We start from the raw sequence: 17,874 nt of genomic DNA on the forward strand, positions 1-17,874 counted from the left end.
CGCTAAAAGGTAAACCCAATGTAAATAGCGTGGTTTGTATTTCGGTTACAGAACAAAGTGCATTTTTATCACTTTCCCAATTTTGCTATTACTATTGTAATAAGTTTTATCTGGAATACTATAACAACTACTAAACCTTAGCTAACAAAATCTGTACTCATGGAAAAGAAAGCTATTAAAACATACATCAGTGAAATCTGAATATAATTTCCATTCATAAAAAAACATGAACCTGGAATAATACCAATGTAAAAAATAATGCCAACATATTCTAATGAAAATCCTTGACCTCGGCAGCAGAGTTATCACTGCTGTTCATCCAATACACCAGTGCACCACACACATTGAATTTTTTTCAATATCAACAGAAAATTATTCAAGCATATATAATAAGGTCCTCTAGCACTCTAAATCGGGCTATACTGTGCTGTATAATTAGACCTTGCCATTCACAACAGTTACCTAACAACCCATACCAGAAAATACTGAAAAACTAAAAATAACTGATGATTCCTCAAAATAATCCTATCTCATCCACATTGATGACTTGCGCAGCACAAAACCCACCTTCCCTAATAATCTCAGCCAACACATCCAGGAATTCACCTGCTGATTCATTTTCAACATTAGGTACTTTCACCTTGCACCTTAAGGTTATGCAAATTGACAGGCCTTAAATCTCATAAACCACCCCTTACTGGCTGCAAACTCCTCACTTTCACTCCCTTCCCCCTTTTAACTTTTCAAGGTCTCGAACCAAATGCTTAGCCTTCTCTTGAATCACTATCAGGCTTACTGGGATACGTCGCTGATGCTAGTCATCCAACCTAAGCACTAAAAAACTCTCCATCTCAATCACAAGACCACTGCGTCGTTTCATAATAATGGTTGATTTCATAGGGGAAGATCCTTTCTTATGCTTAGGGATGCGATATTTATCGTTGATGATAGTCGCAACCATAGAACGACTAAGGCCTAACACAACCTATAATCGTATGGGTCTCCCCTTTTTCGTTTCTCTTCAGTGTCCACTTTGATTTCAATCGTAATGGCTTTCCTCTTTATGGATGCACTGCCATCAGAAGAGTCTCCCTTATGGTTTCCAGACATGATGCAAAGCAAAAAAAGGCAAAAAAAAAAAAAAAAAAAAATATAGAGAGCATCACTGAAATCCTGAATGCGTATCATAAGTTAAGATAGCAAACTGATGCTAAAGTGACACGTAACACACTACTACATGGCCAAATGACGGCATTAGCTGCTCTCTGTGTCAGCAGGTAGTTCATCGTATTATCGAACCAAACATTGTAACTCGAAACTGAGTTATGCTGATTTTTCAAGTACCTTATGGGAGCCCGTTCTTAACGATAAATCGTCGTAACAAGAGTACCTCTTGTATCAGCCTCGACTTACAGTACACTCCCATTATATAAGTGAGCATGCTGTGTTGTATTTGGTCATATGTAACTAGATGTGTTTTGTCTTTTCAGTTAAGGTACAGTCACATTCTGTATATAAGTGTGAATACCCCTTTACTGAAAAGACAAACCATTGAGTTACACAAAACCAAATAGAGGACAGTATACTCAGTTATACAAGTGTGAATGCCCTAGATTGAAAAGAGACAAACTTGACTATACAAGACCAAATAGAGGACATTATACTTATTATACAAGTGCGAATCCCCTTGACTGAAGAGACATAAATCATTGAGTTATATAGGACCAAATACAGTAGGGGACAGTTAGTTATATAACAGGAGAAAATTGAGGCTGAAATTTTTATGTAAGTGAGTTTTCAATCCCTTTTGTAATACTGTTATGAATACTTGTCATTTTTATCAAGACCTGTTCTGTATTTGGTGTTATAAAATAAGTGAATAAATACTGTACCTATAAATGTTGCTTTATGAAATGCAAGGCCTTTTCTGTGAATAATAAAATTCAAATGGTAAGGTCTGACTTCAAGTTACAGTGATTTACATACGGTAACTAAAATTCAAAGAATGTAATAAAACAGACTTTGAGAAAATGGGATGGATCAAAAAGTTTCTTTTTCTTACCTGTTCAGTAGTACTCCCCTTGAAGACATAGCAAGTAAAATGAGATGATATGGTACAGCTTGTGTCCCTGTAAATAATTACATATTTATACTAAGAGGTACAATTTTTCAGAAAATAAAGTCAATCCTTCCAACACAAACCAATTACTTGAGAACTGCCTATTCTTTGTGCAGTGAGAGTTTTCATACACCTTAATCAACTGAAGAATGATAAATAAACAATAAAACCCATTTGCAGAAGTCTGGTGCATGTTCGTAGGGTCCCTTAGTTCACTGGAAGATTAAATGAACCACTCTCTCTGTAGTCTGATCCAGTTATGAAAAAAAATGGGTTCTGGAGGAAGATAATTGGTTCATGTAATGGATTTTTGCCTATAAGACTAATTCTTATTTCAAAAAATTTTATTTGTTTAGTCACAAAGTCATTATTTTGACATAGCCTGAAAAATACCTAAGATAGGCAAAGAGCTGCTTCAACTTTAATCAACGGAAAGGAACTGGAGGAGGCAAAGGAAGATCCAGGGAAAGAGAGAAGCAAAGAAACCCTAAGCTTAGAAAGTAACAATACGGTCAAGACCTAAACAGGAACCCGTTAAAAAACTGTAATTGGGTACATGAAGATAAACTTAAGTGGCTATGTAACTTGCACACATCTCTTTAATGTGTAATAGAAAATAATCACAGAAACAGTACCTCCAGCCAAGCAAGTCACGAGAGAAAAGTAGATAAAAGTAAAGGTTACTGATGAAAAGACTTGTTGTCATAGCCACTGCATTTAAAGAGCTAAATTTCAGCAAAACAAAATCTATTGACAAGAAACAGATTGCCTTGAGGAATCAGTCATTAATGAAAACCTGTCTTCAAACAAAATATTTTTCCAATAAAGTAATTATTCATAAACTGTACTGTATTGACTTATTCCAGTGGACATAATAATCCCAGTCATACCAGCTTGTATAATGCCTGATTTGAGAAGAGTCCAGTAGTCAAGATTTGTCCAGCATATGATGGCCACTTGCCTTCAATTCATGTCTATTAAGAGATCCTGTCAGTGTATGCAGAAAAACAATTTTATAATAAAATTTCTTATTTTCATACGCACCTGATGTTCATATTGCTTCTTCTCCAGAAGCGTAGTTTAACAGACACTTGCCTATAATTGTTTCTAATTTCAAAATTTTCCTATTTTATTTTGCTTCATATTTACATCCCTTAAGGGATCTATAGAAAATCTATAGAAATAGTTTCATCACGTATCTTATGTATCATGCAAGTTCTTTTTTGAGAACAAATCATAATAAACCAACCTCTTTTTCTCCACCTCTTTATCCCAACTTCTGGTTTAATAAGTTAAAAAAGCAAGAGAGAATGAATGATTATACTGTAGTATCGTTACCGAACGATAAACAGCTGCTTTGTTACAAATAACCAATTCGGATAACAACAGCTGGTCTTCTGCTTTGCAATCTAGATGCCTTTCAGAGGGAAAAGGTATGTGGAAATACGAAGGTTTAGCTACAGGAAAACTAAAGTAATTCAAGAATTTGAGACCCTACAAGAGGAACTCGACTCTGTACGGCACAGTAAACATTCGTGAAGGAACGTTATGACCACTAGACCTGGCTATGGAAGTTATGTTAGTGTAAGCACCTGGGAAGGCAAGTCAGGTTTATCAGCAATAAGATAAAGCTTGCAATCCTCTGAGAACTACAAAAGAAGTTAAATAAGTTAAAGCCCAAAAGGTTCCTCACTAACTTGGCTGGTGAGTGAGTATTGGGGTGTCATATCATTATCAACTCCACAAAAAACAACTATTCTCTCTCTATAATTCCCCTTGAACTAAAAATTACTTTCCTTGGCTGTTATGAGCAACGAACAGCAGTCATTTTGTTCAAGATGTAGAGGTTTACCGCTGCGCAGCTATACTCTCCGGTTTCGTAAAACTACCTTAGATCATATGTTCGGAGAGGAACCACGAGATATCGTATTCCTAACAAACATTATTTAAAACCCAGTGCTTTTCCGATGCAGAGATGCTAACCAATTGGGTACTTATTAAATTTGAATGAAATAAACACACATAAGAATCTACAAGGGGAGATACACATCTTAACTAAACTTTAACTAAGAAACTGAAAATGGGATACTCTTAGCATGGTACTTATCATTAACCAATAGATTGTTTCTTTACTTTACTGGGGGCAATTATCTTTTTAAAAGAAGGTAAATGTGAAGCTTATTTTTTTTTTACCAGTAAATATCAATAAACTGAGCTTCTGGAGAAAAACCAATTTGAACTTCACTGAAATAATTACAGTAATACATTATAAATGGATGCAACCAGAGAGGAAAAAAATATAACACAGGAAACTATAGGACTACAATAGTCATCAGATTAGTCAACAGATACTACTTTACTTAGGAAAATGTATATTTTGTGATGGGCAGGCCTCTTAATGTGCCTAAAATATGACAAATTCGAAGATAATTTGTATTTTTCCTAACCATACAAACCTTAGCTATTTACAAAGGGTATTACTTTTAGCGTAGCTGAAATGGCGAGCCATTAGAAGTTAGCGGGGGGGTAGGGGAGTGGTAGCTAGCTACCCTTCCTCCCCCTCACACACAGGTGAATACTCACTTTCACTTAGAGGTAGGACTTGTCTTGGGGGACAGGGCTGGCGGGCAAATATGTGTAAATAGCTAAGGTTTGTATGGTTAGGAAAAATACAAATTATCTTCGAATTTGTCATTTGTTCCGTAACCGAAATACAAACCACGCTATTTACAAAGGGTGACTTATCCCTTAGGAAGGGTGGAAAGTCCCCAGCCATACTGGCTTTGGCTTTACCCGGGGACTCAGAATCCGAGTGAGTCGCACTCGAGAAAAGGAGTCCCTGCACCTCACAAGTTCCTTGCTCCGCAAGGAACCATGTGGCCTACGTAAGCTTGTGTGTGAAGGAAGAAGTGTGACCCGTCCTAGGCAGTTGACCTGGAGTTCCAGAAGGAACTCTGGGTTAGGACGTTCCCAATACCACCTCGTCAGGGTATGGGGGACGCGACAGTATTGACTCAATACTCGGAACACAAGGAAGCATGGTTTACCTGCAGAGGTTCGAGGTCAGCTATGCAGAGACCAGGATGCTGCTTCCCCGTAGAGGGGATGATGAAGAAAGAAGTAAGGGCCAGACATACTTCTTTCGTTCATGCAGACTAAAACCTGATAACAATGCCCTCAACCTTCTGCTACCTGTCCAAAAAGGAGCCTGAGGTTAGACCAGCTGTTGTGTAGCCACCACAGAGCGATAGAAAACGTATCGAGATTCCTGTGGGTCACACCCTGCAGGAAGCGGGCTGCGAAGGTCATTAGACGCTTCCAGACTCCAGCTTGTAGCACCTGCGTCACAGAGTAGTATTACTCGAAGGCGAGGGACGTTGCGATGTATCCAACATCGTGCTGTAGGGCGACGTGACGGGGGAGGGTCTGAAGACAGGTCGAGATGAATGTCCTTGAGTCCGGGCTGAAGAGGTATACTGGTGACTCTCCCCCCATGTCCTCCTTGTGCTCCCAAATCGGCTGCAACTGAGGACAAACTGCAGCTGTTCCCAGCGCTAACCTCTCGATTCCTTACTGGCAAGAAAGAGAAGGTCTTGGGACATCAGACACAGAATGGAGACTCGAAATCTTGAATGAATCGGACCGAAGGGCCGGGACCCTCAGATTCTGAGTCTAGCCAACAACTCAGGAGCGAGCCTGAATGTTGCCTTCCCCTCTTCCTTAGAAAGGGGGGAGTAGTAAGAGACCAAGAAGATTGCTTACACACTGGCCGTGGCCAGAGTGAGCAGAAGACCCAAGGCAGAATACAATCCGAGGCCTGTCGTAAAAGGGTCTTGAGAAGATCTCTTAAAGGACTAAAAGTCCGAGCCATGCTCCAAGTTGGAGGTCTTCCACCGACTAGGGCAGGGACGATCGTAGCTTCGCATGAGCGAGGATAGATCCAGCGGGCAGGAAAAAGTTATTCCTTTAAGCCTGAAGGTCAGGGAAAGGCTGAGCGACAGGCTTCATTGCCGAGAGCGGAAAGGAGTTTCCTCCCGCCGAAAGGCAATAAGACCGTTATTGCTGGAGAAGAGGCCTCAAGGGAAGAGGTATATCTCCCACGGCACCAACCACCTTAGACTCTTCACTTTGCCTGGGAGACCCCTGTGGATGACTATCGCAGATGACGCGACCTCCGTACCGCGACAGTAGCGGGTTGTCTCTTCTAGAGGAGGAAGCGTAGTGTCTCCAGGCATGAAGCCGAAGCGACGCTCCGGTTCGGGAGAGATGTCGCAGTGTGGTTGCTTGAGTAGTCTGCGCCGTGGGAGAAGCTCTCCCGGGAGTTCCGTCAGGGGAAGCAGAGGGTCCAGAAACCGTTCTGCGCATAGTCCCAGTGGAGCTCTCCCAATGAAAGGTTGACAGACAACCTGGTCTTGTTGAGACCCATTGTCCACAGACAAAAAGGAGGGAAGACGCAGGCGTCGAAGTTGTCCCACCATCACCGGAATGCATCTTGCCAGAGTCTCGGGGTCTGAGACTGGGGGGAAGAATAGCGGAAGCTCGAGGTTCCAAGCTGTCGCGATCAGGTCCCCCAGACCAGCACTTGCTGGTTACCCAAGGTCAAAGACCCCCAGGTAGACTCTCTCTATGAGGCTCTGCTCGGATAGTCTGAGAGAAACATTCCCCTGCCTGGAATGAGAGAGCCGAGTCGATGGTGGTATTGAGAGAATCTCAATCATCCCGGTATCCCTACTGCAAGATGTGAAGGTGTGAAAATGCGTCCCCTGCTGGTTAGAATGAAGTCGACGCGCAACGGGGCGACTCGGCAGGAGCTGTAGGATCTGAAGAGGGGCCAGACTAAGGCCCCTAAGCCTGCCTGAATGATGGAGAGGTATCCTTCAGGTCTTGACCATAGGCCTGGACCGGAACATGACCCCCCCCCCCCCCCTTTCCTTTGATGAGTCCGAGAACCGCATCAAGAATGTGGGGAAAGGACGAGAATATCCACTACCATCAAGAGGCTCCATAGGTCAACACCCATTGCAGGTCTAATAGTTCCGCTGGTCCCATAGGGCCAGGGAGTCCGGTTAAACATTGCCTGAAGCCACCGGAACTTGGATCGCCCCACATGGAACTTATCCTGAGGCGACCGTTCGGACTATAGACGGGTCAATGAGGAAAGAAGAACTAGGAAACGTTCCAAGGTAGGGCTGAAAGCTCTGCTTGACTGAGAACAGGTATTGCGACTCTCCTCAGTCTTGCCACAGTCAACCGAAAGGAAGGCTCGGAGGATGTGGTAACAGAATCTGGCGTACCCAGGTGGTCACCCATCCAAGTACCGACGTTGCTTAACCTCGCTGGACGGACGAGAAGCGGGGTTTCCAATGTGGTAAGGCGGTTGACTCAATATCATGGCCAGATACTCCAGATGTTGAGGCAGAGGAAGAGAAGGCTCCAAGCAAAATACCATGAGCCCACACTCATGGTAAGCATCCGGAAGCTTGTCCCGGCGCTGAAGAAGGTCGAAACCCGAGCCTACCGGAGTTGACCAGCCCTCCAAACAGCAGAGGAGGCGGAAGCCTGCACCTGAGCGGCCAAGAGGAAGGCAGGGAGAGTTCTCTGGGGAAACAAACCTGCTATGCCAAGGCGGGATAGCCACACTGCATCATAAGCAGGAATACTTGCAGTCTAGGCTGAATTCGACGAGCACCCTGGAAGATGGATGGAATGGAAACTGAAAGTACCCGTCCTTCCGATCCAGGGTTTAAGGAGTCCTGTCGCCTCGTTACCAGTCTGATCGATTCTGCTGGTCTATGCTGGCCGAAGTTTGTTCGACAAACTTGATCAGGGCTGAGAGGTCGACTATGGACATCCCCTCTCAGATCCTTCCTTACAAGAAAGGATCGACTGAGGGGGCCGGGGGTGAAGCCGTCGATGATCCTAAGGAAGACCTTCGCCTAAGGTATGGATCATTCTGCCCAACCGGGCAACTCTGCTGACGCTATGGCATAGAGGTTCAGAGACACTGAATTCGCTGACAGAGACGGCAGGCGCGATATCCTTGGCTACTCACAGAGATTGTGCGGGAATGGGCATCGGGAAGCTGTCATTCGGATGAGTAACCTTAAGCATCCTCCCAGCGAAAAACCTGCAATCCTAGAGTTCGTGAACTCCTTTTAGGAATATGCCCCCCCCGGGGGAGTCTCCCGTGCCATCTGTTCCTGACAGGAGGAAATTGCAATTGGACACCTTGTCCCAGTTGTCGTAGCCGATAACTTAGGCCGACGTGGTTGAAAGAAAAGGGCACTGGAGCCCTGCAGAGTCTGGAAGAAAGCGCCTTGGAGGAGTGAAACCGGAAGTCGATTTACTCCGCACAGCAGCTGTCTAAGTCTCTGTCCTTGGGCACAAACAAACTCTTCTCAAGGATGGAAGGGTGTCTGAGGTCGTCGACCTCCACAGATGAGATACCCGAAGGAAGCCCTCAGTCAGCGCGTCCAGATGGTACAACATCGAGCTTGTCCGCAAGTTAGATACTTAACGACGAAAGGCCAAGGTGCCTGAGCTCGAGAGGAGGAAAGTACCCTTGATCTTCCTGTAGCTTCCTTGAACCAAACCTCGGGCCGTAACCGAGGAGGGAAAGAACCTGGTAAGCTCCCAGAGGAAGAGGTAAGCAGTCACCCCTTGTCCGATGGAGAAATCTCGAACGGAAAGCCCCCCCGCCAAAAAACCTTCCAGGGAATGACGGGGAAGGGCTAACCCAGGTTCAGGAATAGAGGAGTGTTGCTCAGATCTCCCTTAAGTTTCTCCTATTCTTGGAAGTGCCATGCTCTGTGTTTACGGGGTGAGGCAGTGTTCTGGAAATACGCTCCAGAAGAACTCGCCAGGCTGGTCATGCTGCGAAAACCCCATTGGGAATCGTGGTCGCAATTGCCCTGGAGCTCGCGCAACGGGAATTCCTGGTGGTCGGCGAGCGATAACCCATAGACGAGCAATGGATACTGCAAGAAATAAGCCGACATTTGTGCGAAGAAACACTGTAGGTTCGCGCGACGGAACACCATCCGTCCGCGCGATGGAAAAATCGTTGGTTCGCGCGTGGGCGAACATTGGAGAGCATGAGCGTAGACGTGCAGGCACGTGGGCGTGTGGGCGCGCAGGCGAGCTGTCGCGCGGTTGCGCGGTCGCGCGGGCGAGCGGTCGCGCGGTCGCGCGGGCGAGCGGTCGCGCGGGCGAGCGGTCGCGCGGGGGCGCGCGGTCGCGCGGGGCGCGCGCGGGCGAGCGGTCACGCGGTCGCGCGGGCGAGCGGTCGCACGGGCGAGCGGTCGCACGGGCGAGCGGTCGCACGGGCGCGCAGGCGAGCGGTCGTGAGGGTGGGCAGGTGGATGAGAGCGAGTCCGAGGCGGCGAACGCAAGCGTTAGCGCGATGGCGAGGAAACGCGCTGCCGCGTGGGCAAGGAGGACCGCTGGCGATATGGATCAACAAGCGATCGGTGGTGAGCTGGTGAGCGCTAACGCACAGGTTGGCGATGGCGCGTTGTGTTATGCCGACGCGATGGTCGAGCAGTATGCGCAGGTGAGCGATCGTGCGTTGGCGAGCAGTATGCGAAGGTGAGCGATCGCGAGCAGTGATCAGCATGCGCCGGGTCGTGCGATGGTGATCAGTATGCGCAGGGTCGCGTGATGGTGATCAGCATGCCAGGTCGGCGGTCGCGCGATGGCGAACAGCATGCCAGGTCGGCGGTCGCGCGATGGCGAACAGCATGCCAGGTCGGCAGTCGCGCGATGGCGAACAGCATCTGCAGGTGGGCGATCGCGCGATGGCGAACAGCATACGCAGTTGAGGGTCGCGCGATGGTGATCAACATCCGCAGGTGTGCGGTCGCGCGATGGCGATCCGCAGGTGTGCGGTCGCGCGATGGCGATCAGCATCCGCAGTTGAGGGTCGCGCGATGGCGATCAGCATCCGCAGTTGAGGGTCGCGCGATGGCGATCAGCATCCGCAGTTGAGGGTCGCGCGATGGCGATCAGCATCCGCAGTTGAGGGTCGCGCGATGGCGATCAGCATCCGCAGTTGAGGGTCGCGCGATGGCGATCAGCATCCGCAGTTGAGGGTCGCGCGATGGCGATCAGCATCCGCAGTTGAGGGTCGCGCGATGGCGATCAGCATCCGCAGTTGAGGGTCGCGCGATGGAGATCAGCATCCGCAGTTGAGGGTCGCGCGATGGAGATCAGCATCCGCAGTTGAGGGTCGCGCGATGGCGATCAGCATGCGCAGGTGAGCTAGTAGCTGGCGAACCATGTTCCTTCAGAAGTGTTGGAGAACGTTGGCGTGCCGGCTGTAACACACGTGGGCGATCCGGAGATCGCTGGCGAGCTGATGATCGCTGGCGAGCTGATGATCGCTGGCGAGCTGATGATCGCTGGCGAGCTGATGATCGCTGGCGAGCTGATGATCGCTGGCGAGCTGATGATCGCTGGCGAGCTGATGATCGCTGGCGAGCTGATGATCGCTGGCGAGCTGATGATCGCTGGCGAGCTGATGATCGCTGGCGAGCTGATGATCGCTGGCGAGCTGATGATCGCTGGCGAGCTGATGATCGCTGGCGAGCTGATGATCGCTGACGAGCTGATGATCGCTGACGAGCAGAAGGCTACGCGTGGAAGCCTGCGCAAAGAAGAAGAGTCCTTGACCCCGACCTGAACCGAAGTTCTAGATCGCAAGGGCGAACGTGGGCGCACAGGGCGCGTAACAGGAACCAACAGGAACCGCAGGGATGATCATCTTGAAAGCGCTGACGAACAGGAGAGCGCTGATGAGCAGAAGAGCGCCTGTGTGCTCACACTGAGCAGGAGCAGGAGAGAACACAGCAGAAGGGCGCGCAGGGAAACCCTGACACGCAAGGGAAGAACCCCCGTGGGGGCAACCCTTTGCCCCGAAGGGATCGTTGTCCGCCGGGAGACTGATGTCCGTCGGAAGACCGCTGTCCGTCGAGAAGACCGTTGTCCGTCGGGAAGACCGTTGCCCGTCGGAAGACGAGATCAGACTGCTGTCCATCTGAACAAAGGCGGAAGATCGAGAAAAAGGAGTTGTAGGCTGCAAACGGAGATCCAAAAAGGTGCCTCAAGCACCCTTATAGGGAGATGAGAGGCCCTTACGACGAGGCGGACGGTGGGCCTTACGGCGAGGGAGGCCAACAGCAACAGTAACAGCAACAGGAGAAACCTCTGAAGAGGAGTCTCTATGAGTGTACTCTCTCGCGAACGAAAGAGAAACACTTCGTGGAAGAGACTGGTCAGCCAGTGACCTAAAAGGAGCAATCCTCCGAAGAGGAGCTCCTGCAGTTGCCCAGCCCCTTGAGCGAAACTGCAGGTGCGACCGCTCAGCACCAAGAGCATAGTCGCACGAAAAAAAGGCAAGAGAAGAACCCCCCAAAAGGGGAAAAACTCAAGCCTGGACAGGAAAAACTTCCCTCGGAAGGAAAGTTACCCGCCCAAGGATGCAAGCCTGAGAGTTCTAAAATGAACTGGAGAGCTGTCCGTCGTCACGGGAGTACTACCAGTAGAAGGAGACACGCCCCTGACGAAAATACAAGGGGGGAGGCAGCAACAGCCGAATCCCCAGGACTCAACCAGACAGCTCACACCGTTGCTATATTACAGAAACGAACTAGATCGGTAACTGTAAGAAAATAAAACAAATAATATTAGTACACATTCATTCCCCCGGGAAGGCTCCGAAGAGGAATCCCAAGGGAAAGGAACAAGAATTACACAACAGGCACGTGCCCTCACAACCACTTACACTTGCGGAAGGAGAGCTGTAACCAAAACAGAATTATAACAATTATAATTATGTAACTATGTAATTATGAAATTTAAAAATGAACACTAAAGAAAGAACGAAAACCCCGAAAGGAATCGTTCTACAAGCTGAAAAACAAAAAACAACTACAATTAGATTCATAACTAATTGAGACAAACGTACGGCGTAGCAACCCCCCACACGGAAAGGAAGCTAGGCTACAAGGCCGTAGTAACACGTAGTAAAAGGGTGAACGACCTCAAGAGAGAGAGAGAGAGAGAGAGAGAGAGAAAGACATAAGTCAAACTCGATCGCCACCCATAAAATTACGCCGTGGTGGCCTAACTGCCGAGGCCTCCACGTAGATATCGTACACTACACACACAAATCTGAAAAGGAAACTTACTCATTTCTATACTCACATATATATACAAACATGAAAACATGTTTACATATATATTGAGTAAAAGAAAAGTAAGCGATTAAGTAAAGACAAAACAAACAATGGCTGCCAAGCGAGGACCAAGACAGAGACGTCTGTCACAGTCCGAGCCAAAAGTGAAAGTGAGTATTCACCTGTGTGTGAGGGGGAGGAAGGGTAGCTAGCTACCACTCCCCTACCCCCCCGCTAACTAGCGCGGGGGTAATACACCCTCGTTAAATTCTAATGGCTCGCCATTTCAGCTACGCTAAAAGTAATACCCTTTGTAAATAGCGTGGTTTGTATTTCGGTTACGGAACAAACAAACTTTGTTTCTTCTTTTCAGAGATACTAGAAAGTCAGTAGGCCAAAAGATTCAAAATCAAGTAAAGGAGGAGGGGCAGTGAAAGCCAGGGAAAAGATTTCCACTCCAAAAAGGGAGTATATACTATATGTGGGCAAAATCAGCTCAGTAATCATGGAATAATTAGAAATAAATTATGTTAAAATCAAATATGAATCTGTGTCAACTGGAACCGTTAAGCAGTTGGATGGTACAGAAAAACTAAGTTAACCTCCAAAAAGTTGGAAACACGAAGGACAATATATATTCAGGAGGCAAGCTACTATCCCAGCTATTCTTTTAATCTTCTCTAGAAGATATAGGTGGTTAGAAATTCATGTGTTCTGGATACTGATTATGTTAAAATGAATGGTTTGTGTTTGAACAACTACAAGTTGAATGTATATCTATGTACAATATACTAGAGAAAAGATAGAAAAAAAAGCAATGTACAGTAAACTCTGTTATACTCTAGAAAATTTAATAATAATAAGTCATGAGTTCATATTCAATAGAACATTAAATAAATTAAATAATCAAGGTACAGTTTTAAGTCGTAAAATAAATTATCAACCATAAAAATCTGATAAAAATCTTCAATATATCAGTCTGTTTTCCCTCTTAATTAGGCTCCTATTTTACTAACTCAATTAAATCTTACTCAAGAATTAACCAAGAATAAATAACCAATGCAAACATGTTTGGTAACTATATCCAACATATGGTATGGAAAGCTTAAGCTATAAGATGACAGACTTACCCTGCAATATAGGCAAAGTATTCTGGCATGTCATTTCTTCTACCACATGATGATATTTCTGTATAGCTATGACTGAGAATCATCTGGAAATAAATTGAAAGGATAAAAAATTAGTTAGCATTTGCAACTTTTTTGAAGGGTAAACTCTAATGAAACCAGGTACTTGCTCTTTTTCATAATCAAACCTAAATAAGAAGAAAAAATTGAAAAAAAAAGTGGGGCTTAAGGAGCTCGACTCTCAGATTACTGCGTTCCTGATAAGGAACATTTCTATTCTTAGTACTTTAAAATATATTTTTTTAATGAATTGTGTGCATTTGGTACAAATAGTGTATACTATGTTAATTTGAGTGAAGGGGCTCTCCACTGGTTGACAAGTAACCCTGAAATATGATGATTACAACCTTATGATCCCAGTGATGAGTAAAATTATTGCTAAAAGACCACAAATATACATGCTATATTCTGTTAAATTAATCTCTACAAGAAAAAAATTTGAAGCCTGGCTTCTTAAAACTTTAAATTTTCAGAGAAAAATTGTATTTAAGTTTTATAATATTGACTTTTGTCATTCAAATATGAAAAACTAGGGAATTTTATTGCCTCGATTTGGAAAGTTACTTTTATAAAATCAAATAACTTCCGTATGAAAAAATCCCGATGAAAGTGTTTCCTATATATTGATAAAATACATATAAAAGAAAATTATCTTTCAAATAATTTTTAAATGAATGAAATTAATCGTGAAACAAAAAAGTAGATATCCCAAAAGTAACATTGTTTTAATGAAGCCATATTGCACTCCTTAACCATGAAAATTTTACAGGTTAAAAATCATATAATTTAGGGAAAAATAGGTAATAGAGGAAAATTAAAAATATTGGCATTAGAAGAAAATAAACAATCACTGAACCATGCAATCTAAGAATTCCCCTTTCCAATAGAAATGTGGAAAGAGGTGGCCAGAGGAGTGAAAGGAGGCTGACAGAGGACAAAAAATCTTCACTCGAGATCAACAGAACAATGACCAAATTGGTAGAGGTAGAAACAAGAGTAAAAACATCTTGCTGCAAAGATTTGGATTGGATTTCTGAATTTAGGCTACAGTAATCCCTCACCATATCGAGGTTCACCTATCGCTCCCTTAGTACATAGCAGATTTATAAATACAGTACTGTATATTTATTGTAAACTTATATCGCTGACTCCTCTTTATATCATGGGTTTCTGATGGTAAATAAGTTCATTATTTTTAATATTTTAATTACTTTTGAAGTCAATTTTGGGCTAATAAAAGCTTGAATTTATAGAGATAATAAAAATCATGAAAAATTATAAAATAAAAGAAAATGTACCGTAGATCTCTGTATCTACTTTGTCAGCGTTTGCTGGGGAGATCTTGGAACATAATACTCATGATAACCAAGGCATTACTGTAAATGGCTTGGCGCTAGAGCCTGCAAGTCCATTCAGCCCAAGTGCATCTAGGGTTAAACCCAAGAGTTACATTATGAGATAAAATGTTAGCAAAAGTTGAACATCAAGATGAAAAATTGAAAAAGTGAAGTAACAGCAGAGGTAAAATGGAAGGATATAAAGCAAGTGCAGCTAGAGGACAATGGAACAATGCAAAGACCCTAAAGTACTGTATTGCCTACAATGCACTGCATGATGCGCACTAAAGGCACTACACCTGTTCGGGGCTTACTGCATAAAAGAAGATTAACAGATAAGGAGAGCTTGGGAGCACTGATCAAACAAACTCCCTTAGATTCCTTCTTACTGAGAAAGGAAACTAAAGAACAGGCAATCAAATTATATGATCAATTCCCTTTAAGCTTCTCACCCTTTAAGAGTGATGGAGTTAAACCATTCCCTAGCAACCTCCAGAATTCAACACCCTTTTTATGTCACAAAAATCTCAAAAGGTTAATCAGTGGCATGTAGGTGAGGGTTGATGACTACCCAATATCAAATGTTGAAAATTACTTTGGTAGAAAAAAAAATCAGGTAAGTTTTATGAAGTTGACACTTTAAACCAAATCCCTAACCAATATCAATAGTTATTGTTTACTCATATAAAAGCTTGACAAAAGACAATATAAAAAACTTTAAAAGTATTTTGTATTTTGTTGTTTGCGGATGATACTGTACTGGTTGCAGACGCGGAAGAGAAGCTTGGCCGATTAGTAACAGAATTGGGAAGGGTGTGTGAGAGAATGAGGGTAAGAGTAAGGTTATGAGATGTACGAGAAGGGAAGGTGGTGCGAGGTTGAATGTCATGTTGAGTGGAGAGTTACTTGAGGAGGTGGATCAATTTAAGTACTTGGGGTCTGTTGTTGCAGCAAATGGTGGAGTGGAAGCAGATGTACATCAGAGAGTGAATGAAAGATGCAATGTGTTGGGGGCAGTTAAGGGAGTAGTATAAAATAGAGGGTTGGGCATGAATGTAAAGAGAGTTCTGTATGAGAAAGTGATTGTACCAACTGTGATGTATGGATTGGAGTTGTGGGGAATGAAAGTGATGGAGAGACAGAAATTGAATGTGTTTGAGATGAAGTGTCTAAGGAGTATGGCTGGTGTATCTCGAGTAGATAGGGTTACGAACGAAGTAGTGAGGTTGAGAACGGGTGTAAGAAATGAGTTAGCAGCTAAAGTGGATATGAATGTGTTGAGGTGGTTTGGCCATGTTGAGGGAATGGAAAATGGTTGTCTGCTAAAGAAGGTGATGAATGCAAGAGTTGATGGAGAAGTACAAGAGGAAGGCCAAGGTTTGGGTGGATGGATGGAGTGAAGGAAGCTCTGGGTGATAGGAGGATAGATGTGAGAGAGGCAAGAGAGCGTGCTGGGAAATTTAATTTAATGGTCTCAAGTTTGTGTAGCTCAGATAAATACAGAATACTTTGTAAACAAAGCTTTCGTACTTTAAAAAAGGAAGATACACTCACTGATGGGAGGAAGTCGCCTAAAGCATAACTGGAAGGGTCTTACCTTTCCTGAACATGTCATCCTCTCTAGACATGTACAGGAGTGAGGCAGGGACCTTCAACAACCTGCTAACTGCTAATCACATGGATGTGAAAGTTGTTAGGGACTCGGCCAGCACTGGCTTAAAAGAAAGACAGTACTAGGACGGAAAACGAAAACAGGAGGTAGACGTCAGCCGTGTTAAACAAGGCACATCAAGAAAAATGTTTGCTAGGAGGATGGACAATAGGAATGCAACTATAATATTGGCCCAGAAGGCCCAGCCCTGGGGCCCAGGAGATCATCAGTGTTACTGTACAACAGGGGAAAAACCCTGTAATTACAGTATGAAGTAAAGCTAAGAGGTTACACAGCAAGATGGAAAAAAAGAAAACAGGAATGGACACAAAGCAGAGACTAAACAGGGAGTGTATAAACATATTCTTTACCATTTTTGTACGATTCTATAGTATACTTATGTCCTCCATATCATTTTTCAATTCTAGTTATGTTTCCATGTCACAAAGTATGTTTTATGTCCTAGATTATGACTACTGCATTAGCATAAAGGGTTAACTTCAGTATTGTATTTAGGTGTTTTCAGACTAACATTAAAATTTGACTGATATCATGGAATAGGAACAGATCCTATCATAACCCCTGCATATCTATATACTGTATTCATGGGTTAAGTAATAAAAAGAATTAACATTTGGGATTATATATTGATAATATTAAAGCAGTGAATGTCATGCAAACATTTCATAATGCTCTAATAATATAGAGGGAAAAACCTTACCTTCCTGTTTGTTTTGAGCAAAGTTTGTACCCCAATCTCTCCCGTTATCAAATTGACAGCAACACTTTGTCTATTTTGGGAGGAGACAGCCATAACAGCATGTTCTATTTGAGAAACATCACCACAGCTTCCAACAGAAACACTACCAAGGTAATAGACAGTTTGGCCCCTGTTGGAATAAAAAACAATAAATTAATCTCAAAGGTGGTTAATTTTCTCTTATAGTCTATTCATGGCAATTACACCAAAGTCAGACTTACACTTAAGCTATATTCTAAATCATCTAATATATTTTAAATTCAATATATCAATCCAGTTTTTTCCCATGCATCTTGCTAGCCTTAATCAAGATGAACAGATCTGGTTGGGCCATTCATAATAATAACTATGCAATTGACTATCATTCTTTTAAATACTTCCAAGCTTATAATATCACAAAGCAAAAAGTCCACTGAATCTCTGTTCATATAGTGTCAACCCAAGTTCATTTACTTACAAGAGCAGTGAAAACTAAAGTGAAATAAAGCTTAAAAATGTACTTTGATGCTATGAGGAAAAATCATGGGAAACAAATAAAATGACAAAGAGAAGAAAGCAATTCAGCTGATGGAGAAGAAAAGTAACACAGATGCTTAAGTGTTTGTTCTGTATAGCATAAAGCATATGGTACACTATAAGGAACAT

The 17,874-nt window shown here is 43.8% G+C and overlaps 1 protein-coding gene across 2 annotated transcripts in view; it reads right to left on the reverse strand.

Annotated features, from left to right (window-relative positions):
- The window catches only part of LOC137628687 (uncharacterized), a 121,036-nt gene that overhangs the window by 19,300 nt on the left and 83,862 nt on the right, over window positions 1-17,874 (reverse strand). For both annotated transcript variants that reach the window (XM_068359847.1, XM_068359839.1), the window contains exons 8-10: window positions 17,191-17,359; window positions 13,425-13,507; window positions 2,063-2,129 (exon numbers count right to left, since the gene is read on the reverse strand). In XM_068359847.1, coding sequence (XP_068215948.1) covers window positions 2,063-2,129; window positions 13,425-13,507; window positions 17,191-17,359 — 319 coding nt within the window. The remainder of the gene's footprint in view (window positions 1-2,062; window positions 2,130-13,424; window positions 13,508-17,190; window positions 17,360-17,874) is intronic.

The sequence above is a fragment of the Palaemon carinicauda genome, chromosome 2 (genome assembly GCF_036898095.1).
Source record: "Palaemon carinicauda isolate YSFRI2023 chromosome 2, ASM3689809v2, whole genome shotgun sequence".
NCBI classification, from domain to species: Eukaryota; Metazoa; Arthropoda; class Malacostraca; order Decapoda; family Palaemonidae; genus Palaemon; species Palaemon carinicauda.